The 19,179-nt window shown below is 41.0% G+C and overlaps 1 protein-coding gene across 5 annotated transcripts in view; it reads left to right on the top strand.

Annotated features, from left to right (window-relative positions):
• Positions 1–4,996, top strand: part of LOC113172013 (rho GTPase-activating protein 12-like) — a 40,288-nt gene extending 35,292 nt beyond the window's left edge. For all 5 annotated transcript variants that reach the window (XM_026374797.2, XM_026374796.1, XM_026374799.2 and 2 more), the window contains 8 exons: positions 349–447; positions 677–779; positions 1,064–1,183; positions 1,785–1,883; positions 2,052–2,129; positions 2,315–2,449; positions 2,607–2,712; positions 3,656–4,996. In XM_026374797.2, the coding sequence (XP_026230582.1) occupies positions 349–447; positions 677–779; positions 1,064–1,183; positions 1,785–1,883; positions 2,052–2,129; positions 2,315–2,449; positions 2,607–2,712; positions 3,656–3,830 (915 nt within the window). In that variant the 3' untranslated portion in view covers positions 3,831–4,996. The remainder of the gene's footprint in view (positions 1–348; positions 448–676; positions 780–1,063; positions 1,184–1,784; positions 1,884–2,051; positions 2,130–2,314; positions 2,450–2,606; positions 2,713–3,655) is intronic.
• The last annotated feature ends 14,183 nt before the right edge of the window (positions 4,997–19,179 follow it).

Below are 19,179 nucleotides of genomic sequence, written 5' to 3'. Positions count from 1 at the left end.
ACTCCCAGCACCAGGCACCGCTCATCACCTGATTAATACTGTCCATATGGAGGAGGGTGGCTTCAAGACAAGTCTCTGGCTGTTCTTGAGTCACCCAGCCAAAGCCTATGACGATCCAGATCCATGTGAGGCAGCACACAGTCTGAACGCCACAACAGAGGGTTTTTATTATGTGTACATACTGTTCATGCTGCACTAGGTGTATTTGATATATTTGAATGTGTTTCACAAAATAATTTACAAACTATATCAAATAATAACACTGACATTCTCCTGTCTTAGAAAACAAGCTACTTTTAATTCCAACCACTCATACACTGAATTTCATTTTGTGTGTTCTGGTTGCAGGTGAAGACTCGTCAAGGAACAGAGCTGCTGATCCAGTCGGAAAACGACACCCTCATTAACGACTGGTACCGAGTTCTGCAGGACGTCATCAGCACCCACGTGAGGACACGTTCACCTACTCCACACCTCCTCCACAGTGATTTTAGTTTAGGAAACATGAGCAGCTTGTGTCACAGTAAAAATACTGATGATGGACGCCATTCTTAAAGATTAAGAAATTAGTCAGTTTGGTTTCACTTGTGGTCGACTCCCTGAGAGTCCAAAGGTGCAGCAGGAATACATTTTTATAACCAGTCTTATCTCGTATCCACGTGTGTGTGTGTTTCAGGCCTGGGAGTCTGATGAGGCCATAGAGGAGGACATGCCCGAGTCACCAGGTGGAGAGAAACATGACAAAGAGAAAGAGCACAGAGATTCCAAGAAAGGCAGAGGTGTGTGTGCTGTTCACTGGCTGTTACATTTTCACACACACCATGTGAATCTTTGAATTGGAAAGAGTCTCCATCCAGCCCCTGCAGGTCTTCATAGATATATAATAAAAACTCAGTCACAGACTGAAAATGAAAGGTTGTCTGTTCGGATCATGTGTGCTGATTGTACCTATAAAACAACTACTTATCAGTTCATTCCTTCAAAACATTGAGGACCGTCATGGCGATCAGTGTGCTGAAAAAAGTGGTGGACAACTCTTTCCTGTCTCATTTCTCCTCTGCAGCCATGAAGACCTCCACCAGCGTAGACGCCACCGACCACAAGAAGACCAAACACAAGCTGAAGAAGTTTCTCAGTGGCCGGCCGACGCTGCAGTCCATCAGAGACAAGGGTTATATTAAAGGTAAGAGAACCAAACTGTCCTCACAGGTTTTAGTGTTCCAGCCCAGAGTTTAAATCATATTTAAAGGTTTTTCTGAATTAGTTAGAGGAGAAGGATAAAAGGAGAAAACATGATGCTGAACATCGTGAATGTTTTTGACAGAGCTGCTTTTATCTTAACAGTTGTAAAGTTTACTATTACTTATAAGCATATAATAAAACTAATAATGAACTTTTAATACTTCTCCATATAACAGAAACTAATTCACGAGGACCAACCTGTGTCAGTTGTGTCTCACGTTACTTCTGTGTTATGGAGCTGTATCACAGGGTGAGAGGAGAGTGGTAGTTACATTCAGAGTAAAACACCGTTACTGTGATGACTTTCTGCAGTATAATAAAGCTCTGTGTAATACTGATGCTGAATGTTCAGCAGGGCTCTGACCCCAGGGTCATGTTTATGTCGAGCTGGGTCTGTGGTGGAGAACAGTGTGATAGACTGGATCCGCTGCCAGTCTCATGATAATCTCAAATAATCACACAGGAGACTAATGTGCTCATATTGTGAGAGACTCCGGACTTTGTACCAGGTTTTGTGACTGTTTTTGTTTTTGTGTCTTCAGATCTGGTGTTTGGCTGCAGTTTGTCCAGTTTGTGTCAAAGGGAGAACAGCACGGTGCCAGCCTTTGTCAAGATGTGCATAGACCACGTAGAGAACAGCGGTGGGTCACTTCACAAGATCTGAGGAGGAAATGATGCTGGTCTCTGTGTAATCAGGCTGAACTAACAAAGGCTGGATTTTACTTCCTCCTGATAACACAGGCAGTGTCAGATAACAACAAAAGAACAGTTTGCAGATACTGATATTTTTCTCCCATGATGCCTTGCAGCTCTGTGTGTAGACGGGCTGTACAGAGTTAGCGGGAACCTGGCTGTCATACAGAAACTACGCTACGCTGTCAATCATGGTGAGTAATGGAGAAGAATGACTGCAGAGTAAAATCACTGTGACTCCACTCCCTGAGAGTTTATAATACGTGTGTGTGTGTGTGTGTGTGTGTGTGTGTGTGTGTGTGTGTGTGTGTGTGTGTGTGTGTGTGTGTGTGTGTGTGTGTGTGTGTGTGTGTGTGTGTATGTGTGTGTGTGTGTCCAGATGAGAAGGTGAATCTGGCAGATGGGAAGTGGGAGGACATCCACGTGACCACGGGAGCTTTAAAGATGTACTTCAGAGAGCTGCCAGAGCCGCTCTTCACCTACACGTTCTTCCATGACTTTGTCAACGCCATCAGTACGTCCTGCAAATATCTGAATTTATTCTGAAAATCAGAAGCAGATTTACTGCATGTCTTTGTCCTCTTTATTCTCAAACCAATAATGTTTGCTGATTTCATGAGGTTAAAATGTTAAGTTAAATTAGACGTGTAAAACAATTTTTTGTTCTGCAGAGACTTCTGACTACAGGCAGCGAGTCCAGGGCATCAAAGAGCTGGTGAATAAGCTGCCGAAGCCAAACCACGACACCATGCAGGCTCTGTTCAAACACCTCAGGAGGTGAGCACGATGCAGTGTTGTCTAGTTGAGGAGATTTATGACTGGAGCGATTCACAGGCTTCAACTAATGGTTTTAAATGGTTTGATTTTATGTGTTTTTTTTGGGTAAATCTGCTAATATCAAAACCTCCATCCAGTTTTTCAAAATGACCGATGTGGTGTCTGAGAGCACCAGCTTGGTGCACTAGTGTTTATGGAGAGAATAAAAGATTTGTAGAAACACTTTTACATCAGCACACAAACAGATGGTGGCAGTAGTGCAGCATTTTACTCTTCTGTCTCTTCTTCTCTTGGAAAAAGGAGTCACCTCAGTTCAACTTTACTCTGTTCAGTTTATTTTTATAGCATCAAATCACAATAGAAATTATCCCAGGGCACCTTACAGAATAATATAGATGATATATATGAACCATCAAATCCACCATGAGCAGCCTTACACAACAGCAGAGAGGGAAAACTCCCTTAAACAGAAGAAACCTCCAGCAGAACCAGGTTCAGGGCGGTGGCCATCTGCCTCGGCCGGTTGGGGTGAGACAAGAACAATAATAAGCAGAAGGCAAAGCACTGGTCAGGTTGGCAGGGTCAGTAACTGCACACTGGAATCACACAGAGAGGAAGTTAATGACATGCAGCAGCATCACGTGAATGATTAGAGAGGAGAGGAGCTCAGTGTGTCTGTGGAGGTGAAGCAGCGTAACTGAGAGAAGGTTCAGAGTCCGATAAACGCAGAAGTGACCTGAGAGTCGGATGTGGAGGCACATCGTTCTGTAAAGTACCGGCTTTGTGTAGACACAGTGTTAACTCAGATATATTCCAATCACTATCTTTAAACCTCTGATAACGGACCCACTTCATCAGAGCGGTTTCTGACTTTGGTTGCGTCTGTTTTTAATTCTTCCTCATCATCATCATCATCGTCACTAACGCTCCTTCTTTCCTCCAGGGTGATCGAACACGGTGAGGAAAACCGCATGACCACCCAGAGCGTGGCCATCGTCTTCGGCCCCACGCTGCTGCGCCCTGAAACCGAGACCTGGAACATGGCGGTCCACATGGTCTACCAGAACCAGATAGTGGAGCTAATACTGCTGGAATATGAGAACATTTTTGGCAGGTAGACGGAGACGCCACAGATGAGCCTCTTGTTTTTTCTCTCTCTGTCTGTCTCCCAACACAGAGCTCTGCCTAGCACAGCATGGCCCTGCCAAACACAGCCCAGCCTGGTCCGGCCTGGCCCCCAGGCAGCTTCTCTTCATCTCAGACCTACCTGTGGTCACTGGCTTCTCCAAAACCTTGCGACCAAACCATCGCCAATGCGTCTCCTGAATCAAAACATAAGTGTAACTAACTAGCGACCAAAACGTTTCAGCTCTTTGCACTTTTCAGTCTCATTTTTTCCTGCAGCTGCGTTTGTGCCACTTTACTGCGAAGGCAACGTCCTCCTGTCCTGACACTGGATTCTTAAAACGAACAATAATCAGGCCGAACGACAGACTGAGACCAAAGGATCTGCAGAAACACGAGGTTTTCAATGCTGGATGCGACCTGGATGTACTGAACTGTAAACCTGTATAGACTCATCATCCCTGCATGAACCACACAGAAGAAACCAAACTGCTCTTTAACCTCAGCTGTAGATGTTTAGTCACTCAGAGGAAACAAGTTGGAGCTCGAGCTTAGAAAATATGTTTTTTTTATTTAGGAACTCGACATTCTTCCATTGTCTTGTTCTGTGTATTAAATGTTCTGTTCCTCAATCTCTTCCTCTCTTTCGTCCTGACAAACCGGACCGGGGTCCTCTGAACACAAACAGGTTAATGACACTCTGTATTATATCTGCGTCGCTTTCTTCTCAGCTTTAAGAACAAACCAGTCGGAGCATCAGCTTGAAAACAAACGGTGGTACACAGCGTTTCTTTGACTAATGGAATAAGGCTGCAGCCTTTAAACATGTCTCCACTGATGCATTTATACAGTGTTTTGTGTGTGTGTGTGTGTGTGTGTGTGTGTGTGTGTGTGTGTGGAGGTGGGGAGCGGGCGAATGGGTGGATGAATGGATTTAATGACAATATATTGTATAAATAGTAAATAAGAGTAAATATGCCTGGAGTGTTAAAACTATGAGGGACAAATCACTATGTTGTGATCAGTGTGTGACCAGCAGACGTGAGGAGTGAATCGTGAACGGGGATGTGGAGGTTTACATGGACGATTGTTAACGTAGCTTTGCTGAGAAAATGCTGACAGCTTTATCAAACTGGAATAAAAACCTCAAACAAATTTACTACGAAGGGGATTTTCTTTATGCTTCAGCCTCCACCTGGACGGTTTCCTGGCAGGTTGATTTTCAAACTGTTTCACTTACTTTTCCATGACCAGTCGTTTTCTCCCACAGCTCACACACTCTGTTTTTAATGACTCCTTTATGTTTGTACGTGTTCAATTAGAAAGTCACACGTTTAGGAAAGACCGAGACCACCAGGGACAGATCTACTCCTAAAACTGGAACAGACCATAATCTGTTCAAATCACTGAAACATTAAAAATAACTTGAACAGCTCAGACACTAAAAGCTTTTGTAACACATTTTGTTTAATTACAACTTTTACACGTTGGTAACTGGGTTAAATATTCTGTGTTTGTCTTTATGTGTCTGATTGTTTGTCTTTAAGCTTCGTCTTAATTAAAGAGACTGTTTGATTTGTACAAAGTTCAGATCTGCTTAAATAGAATTCAATAGAATTCAATAGAATTCAATAAAATTCAATAGAATTAAATAGAATTCAATAGAATTAAATAGAATTCAATAGAATTAAATAGAATTCAATAGAATTAAATAGAATTAAATAGAATTCAATAGAAGTAAATAGAATTCAATAGAATTCAATAGAAGTAAATAGAATTAAATCTGACGTGGATTTGACTCATCAGAGGTTTGTTCAGCTGAGTCCACCACGCTAACTGTTAGCAGCTACCGTTAGCCAACTCTGAACAAGGTGAGTATTTGACTAATTAAATGTTTGAGTAAATAATTTAAAGTTACATTTAGAATGTGGCTTAGTGTTGTTAACAAAGGTGTTTCTAACAGGAATGTGAAGATTCACAATATTAGGATTAACTAACACTAAGCCAATGTTAGCCAAACGCTAACTAGCTAAAGGTTACTACAGCAGTTCTAATAATTTAATTTAATGTTACTAATGTTGTAAAAAAACTAAAAGTATAAGAAAAACCAACATTACTAAATGTTATTTTACCAAGTGTTGATATAAGTTCATCTTTTTTGTTCCATTTCCAACATCAAACAGAAATTTCAATTAAATATTTTTGCTGTTTTTTTGTTATTTGTGAAAAACTGACGTAAACATAGTTATGTACAATAATTAATGATTATATGTTTTTACAGTAATATAATTTGACACTAAATGCTTTATTAATGCTAAATGGGACCGTTCTCTGTTGATCTGTCTATGTTGAATATACTATAATATAATGTGGATTTCTAATCATTAATCAATTAGACAGTGAACACAGATCAATTCAAAGTTTGAGCGTCCTCTACATTTAATAACTACAAACGTTTTCTGTTCCCATGTTTTAAATAGCTGCAGTATTGAGGTTTATGGATTCTGGTCTGGGTTAAACCTTAGTGATGGTTTCTTGGTGTGAGAAGTCAAATGTGCAGCCGTTCATCAGGGGCAGAGGTTTTCTGCTGTTCTACTCTATTTACTATTACTGGAAATAAATATCTTCTATTTCAGTGTCACATCCTCCAAACTAGTGCACATATTTTAAATAACGTGCAAATCCCCGAGTCAGAGTTTGCAGCGCACATGTTAATAGGCAGCAGGATCCAGGCTCTGAGTTCTGGTCTGGGTTAAACCCCAGTAATGGATTTTTTTTATTAAAGATTTCTTGGTGTAAGAAGCCAAATGTGCAGCGTTCAGCGGGGCAGAGGTTCTGTTATTCTGCAGTGGAAATAAATACTTTCCAACTCGGAGAAATTGCCAATATTTCAACTTTGACCTTCTGCTTTCTGACCTCACATGCTCTGGTGAGATCCACAGAACAGGACATATGTTCCTTTAATCATTCAGAAACTTCAGGCTCTACTGTAAACAAATTTAAAACAGATTTTACAAAGTTAACTACAGTGTCTGTTTGCTCCCTCAACAGCGTAACCTCATTTATCCTGGAAGTGTGTTTTGCTGAGCTTGCATGCTCTTTCTTTAACACTGTCCTACTTTAAACTGCTCCAGTTACTGCTGAGAGATGATAACATACTGAATACAAATATACCAATTAAACTGTATTTTCTAATGACTTTAACCTTATTATTGTCATATTTGAAGTATTAACCCATTAAAGGTGCAGTATGGTGAGTTTTCTACATCTTAATCAAATTATGACATGTTACTGTCATATGTCGCTTGCTCCCTCTCTCCTGAATATTTTCAATACTTCTCTGTCCACTGGGATTGTGCCAGATTATTTTAAAATTGCATCTGTGCAACCTCTTTTGAAAAAACCTGGTCTAGATCCCTCATCCCCCGAAAACTACAGACCAATCTCCAAACTACCCTTCATATCAAAGATTTTAGAAAAGTACGTGTCTAAACACCTACTTCTAGCCGCAGAAAACTATAACATCTTTGACGAATTGCAATCTGGTTTTCGCAAACACCACAGCACAGAGACCGCCCTACTGAAGGTAACCAATGACATTCTGTTGGCTTCTGATGCTGGTTTGTGCTCTATTCTTGTCCTCCTCGATCTTAGTGCTGCTTTTGATACAGTAGACCACCAAATTTTGTTAGACCGGCTAAAGCACTGGGCTGGAATAGAAGGCACTGCACTGGACTGGTTCTCCTCATACCTGTCCAACAGATCGTTTTGTGTTACAGTTAATAACTACAAGTCGTCTTTTTCTCCTGTAAAGTACGGAGTCCCACAAGGTTCAGTGCTGGGGCCAATCTTGTTCTCTTTGTATATGCTCCCTTTGGGACATATTATTCGCAAACATGGTGTTTCTTTTCATTGCTATGCTGATGACACTCAGATGTACTGTCCCTTTAAGATATCAGACCACGGGGGACTGAGTTCCTTACATGAGTGTATAAATGAGATAAAAAACTGGATGGCTCAAAATTTCCTGCAGCTGAATTCTGACAAAACAGAAATAGTTGTCATCAGTCCACAGCGTGTAGCCAGACACATTCTGCCCTGCACAGATTCTCTCTTAGCTAATTCTAAGCCCACTGCAAAAAGTCTTGGTGTTTGGTTTGATAGTAAACTTAACTTCGAGCATCATGTCAAAAAGCTTGTCCAGGCATGTTTTTATCATCTTAGAAATATCTCCAAAATACGTTCAATTCTTTCTTTTCATGACACTGAAGTAATCTTACATACATTTATTTCCTCACGCCTTGACTATTGCAACAGTCTGTTCACCTGTCTCAGCCAGAAATCTATTAATCGGCTCCAGATTGTTCAGAATTCAGCTGCAAGACTCTTAACTAGAAAAAGAAAATATGATCACATCACTCCTGTATTAGCTTCCTTACACTGGCTGCCAGTATTTTTTAGGATTGATTTTAAGATTTTATTAATAACTTTTAAAGCTCTGCATGGCCTTTCCCCCAGCTATTTATCCCAGCTTTTAAAGCCTTATGAGCCTGCACGTAGCCTGAGATCCTCTGGTAGAAATCTTCTGTATGTCCCCAATGTCAGAATGACTACTAGAGGTGACAGAGCCTTTTCAGTTAGAGCCCCTAAACTCTGGAACAGCTTACCCGAGCATATAAGATCAGCTGACTCAGTAACATCTTTTAAAACTCTCCTTAAAACATACCTCTACCGGCGAGCCTTTTGCGATCTTCTGTAAGCTAAAACAAATCGGTCCTTGGGAAGACTCTCCATTAGATTACAATGTCTTTACGTTGGAACTGGTCTCCCCAAGGACCGATGTGGTAGTTGTTTGTATTATTGTTTTGTTTGTATAGCTGTTTCCTGCTCCCTATCCGGTCGAGGCAGATGGCCGTTTAACTTGAGCCTGGTTCTGCTGGAGGTTTCTTCCCCCAGGGGGAGTTTTTCCTCTCCACTGTTTGCCTAGTGCTTGCTCAAGTTGATCTTGTTGGGCTACATGTGTTTCTTGTCTGTCTTGTGAAGCACTTTGTAACATATGTTTAGAAAAGTGCTCTATAAATAAATTTATTATTATTATTATTATTACTGCACAAGTTTCAATATTTGGTATCTGCTAATACCACACCAAGATGTCCCTCTGTGGGCACCTCTGAATCTACAGAAACAGGAGGTAAGGTTGAGATAAACCACATTAAAGTGCAGGTTTCATCAGTATACGTTTGGGCCCTTTATTGTTGTGGAGCGATTTAAAGTCTTTACATTTACTTTATGTTAAAACATATCCATAGTTTCATCATGGAAGAAAAAAGGAACAGAAATCTAATGTTGCCAGGGTAACATATGAAAATGATTTTCATTACTGTTTATTTTAAAAATGAAAAAATCCAAAGGTCAAGGTTTTGTTCAAACACATCAAAATTCAATCTACAGCAATTTACAGTTAATTTAAACAGAAAAGCAGCAAATCGTCACATTTCAGAAGAAAAAATCAGGAATTGTTAGAACCAGGCTTCATTGTATGGCTGACAAACAAGCACATGAGAAATGATTCATGAAAAAGTTTGTGGATATAATTCATGTAAATGTGAGTTAAGAACTCGACACTCCTTGGTGAAACATTTGTGAACCTCGACCTTGCAGCATGGCCTTGGATTTACAGTCGCTAAAATGTAAAAGTTAATATCAGGACTCTGTTCATCGAGTGAGGAGCTTCTGCTGTCGCTGTCCTCCACCCTCAGCATCCGCTCCACTTCACCTTCAGCCCTTTGTGGCTCCTGCTGATAAGACAGAGCTAATATCTGCTCAGTCGCTTGCTGCATGAGGGGCGATAAACACAGGCTGAGCTGCTGTCCATCCGCTCAGGACAACAGGAACTGGAGTCTGACACAGGTTCTGATACTGTACTCTCTGTAAATGAGTTATTTTACTATGGATCTATTGATTTATCATGTCAGAAAATAGACTAAATGTACAAATGCCACCATTTCCTAGAACCCCAGGTCACATCTTCACAGTGGATTGTGAATTGTTGGGCAGACAAAACCAGTGTATTAAATTTCTAATGACAGTAGAAACATGAAAGCAGCTTCGCACGTTTTCTGTCATTGACTCGACTTTCAGCCGTAATATGAAGGATGCAGGTTGTGAAACAGACTCAATCAGACATTGAAGGCAACAAATAATATTTATATTTGTGAGATGCTACAAAACAAACTGACTCAAAAACATGTAGCTGTGGAAACGGATCTTGCAGAATGAAGGTAGTGACTCTTGATGTGTTGGACTCCTTGTGTTTATAGTTTTATTTTTGTGATGTGACCGAGGAAAAGAAAAAGAAATCATCTGAATAGTTCTGTGACAGCTGCTCTGGACTTCAAGCTGAACTTCTGCTGAACCTCCCACAGTTTGGTTAAACTTAGTGTCTGTGTGTTTCCTTAATGAGACGTCTTGAGTGTCTGTTACATTAATTACCACAATATTTCCACATTGATTTCAGTTGAATTCCTGAGTGACCACTGACATCGGAGGATGGGGAGACGTCACTGAGATGGATGCAGAGACGTGTCAGGTCAGAACACAAACGTACCGTACATGTCCACACATTCTTTAATGTGTTCTCTGACTGTATGCATGTCTCCACCTCAGAGGAAGTCCCTCTTCATCTACACACATGTATGTACACAGATAAGACCTCCTGTGTGATGCTTGCTGTCACTTCTGCATGGTAATTACTCTCCTTTGAATTTCAAACCCATGCACAGTCTCACTTTGAGGCCGACAGGGTTCCTCTCCGCTCACAGCTCTGCACGATGATTACCTTCCCCGCAGTCATTTATGTTGCCAGTGCCGCTACACCTCTCTGCTGTTAACCCTGACTGAATGCTAACAGCCAGGTGGGCTGAGTGTGTCGACATGTAGTTCACTTCACTCCAGTGAATGGGAACCAGAGAGAAATAGAGACAGAGGGAGACTTTATATGCACGATCACCACTTCGCACTGTGTAGCCTTGCGGTACTGAATGTTCCTCGGAGGTGTTACAGGGAGTCTTCTGAGTATGAGAACACTTTAAAAACTTTTCTACCCTTTAGGAAATTTTCATTACTCTTAAACACTGGCTTGGAAATGACAAAGGGAAAAACTGACCTCATTTATAGCTCAAGGTGTCTTGTTAACAGGTTCATTCACTGATCCCTATTCATTTTTGACACTTTTTGTGCTGCTGCATTTTTTGTGCAGGTTTGCTGTTGGTGTCTGGATCATTGGCACCTCTTATGATCAAGACCACCTCAAACACTATGTGTGACTTAACACATCACACATGAACCTGTGATTACACGTTTCAATCTGCCTCCGCACTCGGACAGAACCTGTGACTTCTGCTCTCACCTAGCAGTAATAGTAATAATCTGTATGGGTCAGACTATTTGTTGGCTGTCGATGTGGAGTTCCTGGCGACTTGATGCTGTGACCATTTCAATAAAGCTTAAGCACAAAGAGATAATTATGGCTTTATGGTGATTCTGCCTTGGATGGAGAACGAGAATGTGGGAAAAACTAGCAGATGGCTGGAAGACGCATGTCACTGTGCGTCTGTTCTCCAGCAGTCTTTGCACCAGTGGCGCTGGGACCCTGCTCCCTCTTCATGTCAAACAGTCTGGCACGACTGAATTAGGTTGAATGTGTGTGTGTCTGCTCAGCTTTAGGTGCCAATCACAGGGAATGTACAGTCAGTAACAACGCTGTGCTCCACGGTGTAGTGTGCACGCTGTAGTCGTCGTTGTGACATGGCTCTGTTAGGGCTCTCTAGGCTGTTTAGAAAAAACATCAAATTGGTGCCTAAAGGGTTTGCATGTTGAAATAACTCTGAACCAGAACTAGTACCGGCCCAGAACTAGCAACTACTTCACATTGTGGTACTTGTGGTGTCTCTGAGAATCAGGGAGGAGCTTAGAGTGGACAGAACACATGAATTCCTTGTACTTGTCTAAACTTAACTAGACTTTAACAACAAAAGATTGAACAACAGTGAAATTATTTTGGAACGGTCAGATTTATCATTCTCGGCTGTTAACCAAGCCGTTTTGTTGAGGAAGCGTTGGCGTTGTTTGCTCTAACAGTATAACAACCACAGAAGTCTTGGCTTTTCTCTCCACATGACTTTGGACTTCAGTGGTTGCTGCAGGTTTTGTGCAAGATCTTTATTAAGATCAAGAGCTCCAGGTAGCCAACAGGCTGTGTCTGACTCCTTCTGAAGGGCAGAGAAACCAGTTAACCACCAAGATACAGCCTGCTTGAAATCTGCTCAGAGTTTCCACCTGCCTTTTTTATCCTAGATGTATCCAACTGTAGTCACTTCTTATCTGTCAGAGCAAGCTGAAAACTCACCCTGTCAAAATATATTTCACTCCTTCCTTCCCAGATTTTCTCCCTGAACCTTCTCTTCTCGAGCAGAAAGACCCCAAATGATATCTATTTCTGTGTTCAGTGCCTTATCCATATGGAGAAGAAGTGGTTTATGTTGTGATAACATTGAGGAAAGGTGATTTACAACAGAATAAAAAATGCAAAATGAGTTATCTGCACAACGAAGGAGCAGAGAAGTTTAGAAAACAGTAATTACAACATAAAAAGGAATATTTTAGAAAAGTTACTGTAATTCAACATATTTTGTGTTTGTGTGTAAATCAACAAAAGCAGGTGTGGAAGACTTGTGAAATACTTTCTTCTTGGTTGTGTTGGTTGAGACCAAACTAAATCCACACCCCTCTCTGGATGTTCAACTCTACTTAATCATCAGTCATTTGCTAATCCATTTGAAGCTAAGCATCACTGAGCAGATGGTCTGACTCATTTGGCACTAAATCACTCCAAAATTAGAGATCTACTCTTTGGGGTAAAGTGACGCCTGCTTCATAAGATGATTGATGGTCTGAAGCCCACAAATTGGAAAAGGTTTAGTTCTCGGAGGCAGGTTTTAATATTTAAATATTTCAGCCCTGAACAGATGCATGTTATTCTTCGCTGTCTTAAGAATAGATGACAGACTCATGAAGCTACTGTGTGGAGTTTTGTTTGCTTGTTGTATTTTAAAGTGGATCTTAATAAAAAGATTTCCTACAAAGGTGGAGTGCAAATACTCCAGAAACAGTGAAGTTTCACGTTTTCTGGTGGCCTAAATATTAAAGAAGTAATCTTGGGTTTGACTCACACTGGACCAGGACTTCCTGGATTACTTGGGGCAGGGAACTGAAACATCGGTGCTCGTCCCTGAGTTTCCCTTATAGACATTTAATCCACAGTTGCTTCAGCTTATTGTGGGTGTAGTAGGCAGCCTCCAGGTGTGTATGACTGTGACTCAGTGTGTTTTCATGTACTAACACAACTTTAAGTAGCTTTTTTGACTAAGCTGATTTCTAAACTTGTCATATAAACAGGTTTTCAATATAGGTGTAGAAGATTAGAGAAGACTGATTTCCCCAGGTACATTTCTTCTGGAGAACACCAACTTCTAACCAGGTTTCTGATTGTATGTGTGCAGGAGGTGCTAGAAGACAGAGGAGGTGATTAAGCAGAGCCATGACTCCACTATAACTGAAACTACTGTTTCCCTGATTACCAGCGTTACCTGGTTTCTCTGAGTAACCTTCTCAGTTAAGTGCATGTAAATGCAGTGTCTGCCACCTCTTTCTGAAAACCTCAGCACTTTGTAAAAAAATAAAAGTCTATTTGCAGCAGCAGATTGATGTTTTTAATTCTTAGTACATGAGGAGTACACATACTGTACTATACTGTACTCTTTACATCAGGACTGCGTGTGATCATCCAACACACCTGCACCATGTCATGCAGTGTTTCAGCAAAGGTTGATTAACTGTTTTTACTAGATGGTATTTGACATTTGGTATTGGGACACAGTGCAGTGACGGACTGGCCTCGTGCAGCGTTAACCTTCAGTGAATCTGTGTTGTTCAAATAAATGACATGAAAAACATGGTGTCAAATCTAAAAATGTACAGACAACTCCAGTTACATTTTAAACTCCAACAGATTCTCTTACTCACAGACGCTATTTTGTTTTGGATGACAAATTTCATAATGTCTGCTGGCTGTGGTGGTGACACAAATCGGTAGTGAAAGTCACAGAGTCAGATCAACACCAGCTGTGTGTGAGAGTGGCAGGCATTAATCCAAAAACTGTTTCTCCAACATGCCTCAGGGTGCAGCTGTCTCCATCAAGGGCAAATAATAGAGCAGATTAGCATAAAGTGTCAAGAATCAGCTCAGGGATTTGTCGCCACACGGCTGCATACTTTCTGCAGGAAATATATTCACTGCATAAAATAAAATGTGGAAAAACACGTCCTTCTAAACTTGCGGCTTCAAGGCTCGCTAGTTGTTTTGTTTTGCTTTTGTTTGTTAAGACACTGGGAGCATTCGAACTAATCTGGAATCATTAAATGAATCCTGCAGCATCTGCTAACAGAGCATGCTTGGTTAGATCAGCGAGCTTCCCGGTCCACGGGGAGATCGTCAAACAAAAGCTGAACCAACGTTGAGTTGTGATTTTACTTGTTCACTCAAGTTTGTCCAGTGTGTTGGCTCCGAGCTGCGCTGTCTTGCCTGATTACTCCCAACGAGTTCCACCTCTTGGCCTCATTCGCTGTCAACAAGTTCCGGTGGAAAACATTACATGCTTCGATTTCTGGAGTGATTAACATAATAACTGCCCCCTCTGTCACCGTGAGCCAGGTCTTTTTACTTCATCTTAATTTCTAAAACCATGTGGTGTAGGAACAAACTCTTCCTAGAAAAGCACAATGCAATATTTAATACTTTCTGCTGCACCTAACTGGAAGAAGACAGATAAGATAAATCGTTGATTTGTTGCATGTGAAGATGGAGGACGCTTGTTGACAGGGAAACTGTCCATGTTTGTGTTTGTTGAGTTGCTCTGGAAGGAAAGGACAGTGTTTTCTCCATGTTTTCACCACTAATCAGTTTTTCACTGGAACCTGCCATCGAGCAACATAAGAGTCCTGGAAATCACAGCAGTTTGAATTAAAGTGGGGGAATCCTTTTGCTCCGTGTAATGCAAGTTAAGTGGTTTAACTGTGGAGAGGAGAATAATGCTGGGAGGCTGCAGGAGTGAAACTGAAAAATGGAAAGAAAAGCTGAGATACTGAGAGAGAGACAGGCAGTCACTCTGAGTTATGTAAATGTCCACAAGCTGTTTCCAGTAATCACTCTCCATTGTAGATTGTGGTGTAACTGTGCTGCTGTTTGCTGCAGATAAACCTTTGGAGCAGTCCGGTCTCCACTGGATTCTATCAGGAGGCCGTCAGACAGAAAGTTTTGGCTTAAAAAAGCAGCAGTAGTTTTTCCTCTTTGTCTCTGCACCAGCAAGGTGATGCAGCATGTGAAGCGAAGATGCAAGCAGACAGAGAGAGACAGACAGAGACAAGATAGCAACACCTCAGTGTCATCATATGTACATACTGCTCACCGGACACGCTTATCTGCAGCTCACACTACTGAGAGTGCACAGACTCTGAGTTTAGATGTTCCCAGTGGAAATAAACCCAGTGAGAATGAAAGGGATGCTCGGCTCGTTCAGCCTCACAGGCACCGTGTGTGTCTTTCTGCTGTTTGTAGCCCTATCAGGAACTTCTCTGACAGTTTTCTCTCCAGTGACTTAAACTTTCTGCAGTTTGTGTTTAAATGGAGGCAAAAACTGAACATTCAGAAATAGATAAATGTTAGAAATAGAAATAGGTTCTGTGATTGACCAGTGAGTGGAGGTGAATGGTGGTGATTGGCTAGCTTACTGGTGGTGAAACTGAAGGTTAACACATGATGGAGGGGTTCATTTTAACACAGTGAAACACGAGTTATTGAGAGTGATTAAAATGATGCCTACCAGATAGACTACCATCTGGGTCGGCCACTGGAGATGAACCTTCCTCTGCCATGTACAGGATCTACTCTTAAAGGAGGAGAGAAGTTAAAGTAGCTGAAATTATGAAGTTTTATGTTCACGTCTGTGATGTTGCCTGTTTTGTAAGAGAACATGGTCTGATACCAACTCTGATGGCTTCGGGGGGGTCACTCAACGTTTGACATGTAGCTGTAGACTGTAAGTTTATGAAATGTTAAAAATATAAATTGAATGGGAGACAGAGTAGATGTATTTAAGACTAAAGCAATGTACAGAACCCATCAGGGAAGTCACTACAAGAATAAATTAATAAAACTAAGTGATTTTTGGATTATAGAACAGCGAGTGTTTGTGTATGTGACACAGAGTTTATCCACAGTCTTTCCTCTGAATTTATTTTCTAATGTTTTATCTGTTTCCTTCGAGATGAATTAGTTTAGGACATCTGTGGAGAAGAAGTCATTTATATACTGTATAATTCTGTAAATTCACAGAACCAAAACATCCTCACAGTGTCCTCTTCAGCTCCTCCTGCTTTCATTTATATTTAATCCCACGTGCTTTAATCTTTGGTTTTAAAGAAAATCCTGCTACTAAATGGCTCCTTTCTATTTGCTCAGGCGTTGTGTGGAGGACAGAGATGTTTGATGACTCTAAGCCACTCAGAGTGAAGATTATAATTACTCCTGCTGCAAAGTCTGAGTGAAGCAGAAGCAAAGCTTTTCTTCTGCACTTTCATGCTACAGTCTCCTTATGAATACTTTCACTTGCAGTAATATCAAACTCTGTTTATCAGTATTGTGGTGCAAACACAGATGACACTGACTGTACAGATGTGTCTGTGGTGGGATGAGCTCAGTACTGAAGCTAAAGCTGTTTGCTAGTTAGTACGAACAAGGTGAGGTGATAAACAGGAAAATCATTAGCATTATATCTCACAGCTGTTGCTCACACACCTGACGTTCATTACTTATTAACCTGATAACTATCATTAGGGGAAATCATGCAGCTAATGAGGCATCTGTGCACTAAACAATTCAATAATAACAACAGCTTCAGACATGAAGAGAAACGCTCTGAACAGACTATACTGTGGCTGTGTATGTGTGGCTCTCTGAGGACGTTTTATCTGCTGCAGCTGAATGTTGATGGTAAACAAAAGTCCTCATAAGCTTAGTTTCTAATTCTTCCTGCACAACAAGTCCAAGGTCGTTTTATCACAGCGACATTAACAACAACAACAGGAGGTGTTTCTGTCCAATGAGATTTGGACTTGTTCTCAGACTGGAGCTTGTCAGGTGGACGGGCGTCCTTGGCTCAAGTCCAGTTCCAGTGTCTGGACAGACAGGATGAACAGGGAACTCTGATTAAAGACAAGCTGGTAAAACTGACTGGATTTAGAGTCTTCAGAGAGCCGCTCAGCATTCATACGAGCTCTGTGTCTCTGTGGATAATAAGAGAAATACTGGGAGCTTTAAATCTGTATTCAGTGTATTCATGCAGCTCTGGAGAGCGGATGTCTGCCTGAAGGAAACCAGATGCTTGTTACTGTTTACAACAGAGAGAATCATTAGCTTATTATTACATAATATCTGTACAATGGTGTCTATTAAGAACTGTACTGACGCATATGAAGAACACAGTAATAGTTGTATCTGCAGTAAATTGTTTGTTTTAACATCACATTCAGATTGATGAACATTATGGAGAAACATCTGTTTTAGAACAAACTATAGGGAGGATGCAGCAACCAAGCAGGAGAAGGAAACCGTTCATGTTGCTGTTGTTTTTATTAAGCATGTGGCTGGAACTTCAAACTGTGATGTCGTCCATTTAAGGCTGATATTCTAACTGTTAAAACTGCCGGTAACTTTCAGGTCATGCCTCTGATGACAAATGAATAAACACAAATGGAATATCAGTGCTTGTTATCCATTTAATACATTTTTGATTTGAGCACAAAATTAGAAATTAGAAAAGAAGACATTATCTGTTTTTTCATTTTGGTTTTGGAAACGAAAATGGAAAAACAGCTGGTAATTTATTTTTCTGTCACCGTCATTGGACGTGTGGTCTAATAACAACTGAATAAATCAGGTCTCTCCTTCAGTCTGTATCTGCAAACAATTTGAGTCACAGTTAAGAAACTGTCACTCATTTAAATAGTAAAAAACAGTAAAACAGTAAAAACAGGAGCAGAGCATGTTGTGTGTCTCCTGGATTGTATTTGTACATGTGTTACAGAGTGGGTCTGAGCTGGGTTCGGATTTTTAATGCTGGGTTTTGTGTTGGAGCAGAGTTGCTGTTGACTGTGTTTGAAAAAGAAAAACAACAACAGTCTCAAAGTGGCAGACATCAGAGACAGAATGAGCTGAAGGACAAGGTCAGCTCCAGACCGATTCTCAGACTCTGCCAAACAGGAAACAATCAGGACTCCAGCAGGAGGATTAGTGTGATTAAAGCTCTGGATGGTGGAGCTGCTGATGGACAGTTAAGTGTGTATGTGTGTGTGTGTGTGTGTGTGTGTGTGTGTGTGTGTGTGTGTGTGTGTGTGTGTGTGTGTGTGTGTGTGTGTGTGTGTGTGTGTGTGTGTGTGTGTGTGTGTGTGTGTGTTCATCAAGTGATGTTTTGTTTTCAGAATAACAGAAACAGAAACTTCTTCCTTTGTTCTGACAAATCCATTCTTTTCTATAAATTTTCCATAGTTTTGCTTCCATGATTCATCTGTGCGAACATTCATTACCATGGGAACACTGTAGTTTCCTGTTAATGACAGAGACGTGAAAGAGACAGAGACTGAAATGTTAAAACACTGTGCTACAGTAAAACTGCTGCGAGGCTCTGAGAGTCCAACAAATTCCCCCAAACAGCTGGTGGTCTAAAATGTAAATAAAACCCAGATTGGGTTTTTAAAAATGTGTGCTCAATTTGATGAAAGTGTGTCTGTCACTAGCACTTATATCTGGTGTTTTCTTTATTTGATAGATGTTTGTGTCCTGACCTGACCTGGCAGCTCTGGCTCCTTCAAGGTGATGTGCAGTGGCAGGAAAAGGTGAGTGAGGCCTTTGGAATAACCTGTGTTCATGTCAGCAGATCACGTCTCAGAATCAGTTTAGGACTGAAATAGTCAGAAAATTTTCTATTAACGTAACAATAATGACAGTAGACGACAGCACTACTGCCGCCCCCATGATCACATGTTCACAATTAATGTAAATCAGTCACAACGACTTTAATAAACAAAACCGTTTCTTCTCTAACCCATAACCAAACAGTTTTATTGACCCAGAACAGCGTCATTAAGTGTTAGAAACATCGCAGTCTCCTGGAAACGCCAGGTTAGGGCTCCCCTGGTACTCTCCTACATTATGCTGGAGATAGAAGA

The sequence above is a fragment of the Anabas testudineus genome, chromosome 17, assembly GCF_900324465.2.
Source record: "Anabas testudineus chromosome 17, fAnaTes1.2, whole genome shotgun sequence".
NCBI classification, from domain to species: Eukaryota; Metazoa; Chordata; class Actinopteri; order Anabantiformes; family Anabantidae; genus Anabas; species Anabas testudineus.
The sequence above is the reverse complement of the archived record's forward strand: the minus strand, read 5'-3'. Positions and strand labels throughout refer to the sequence as shown.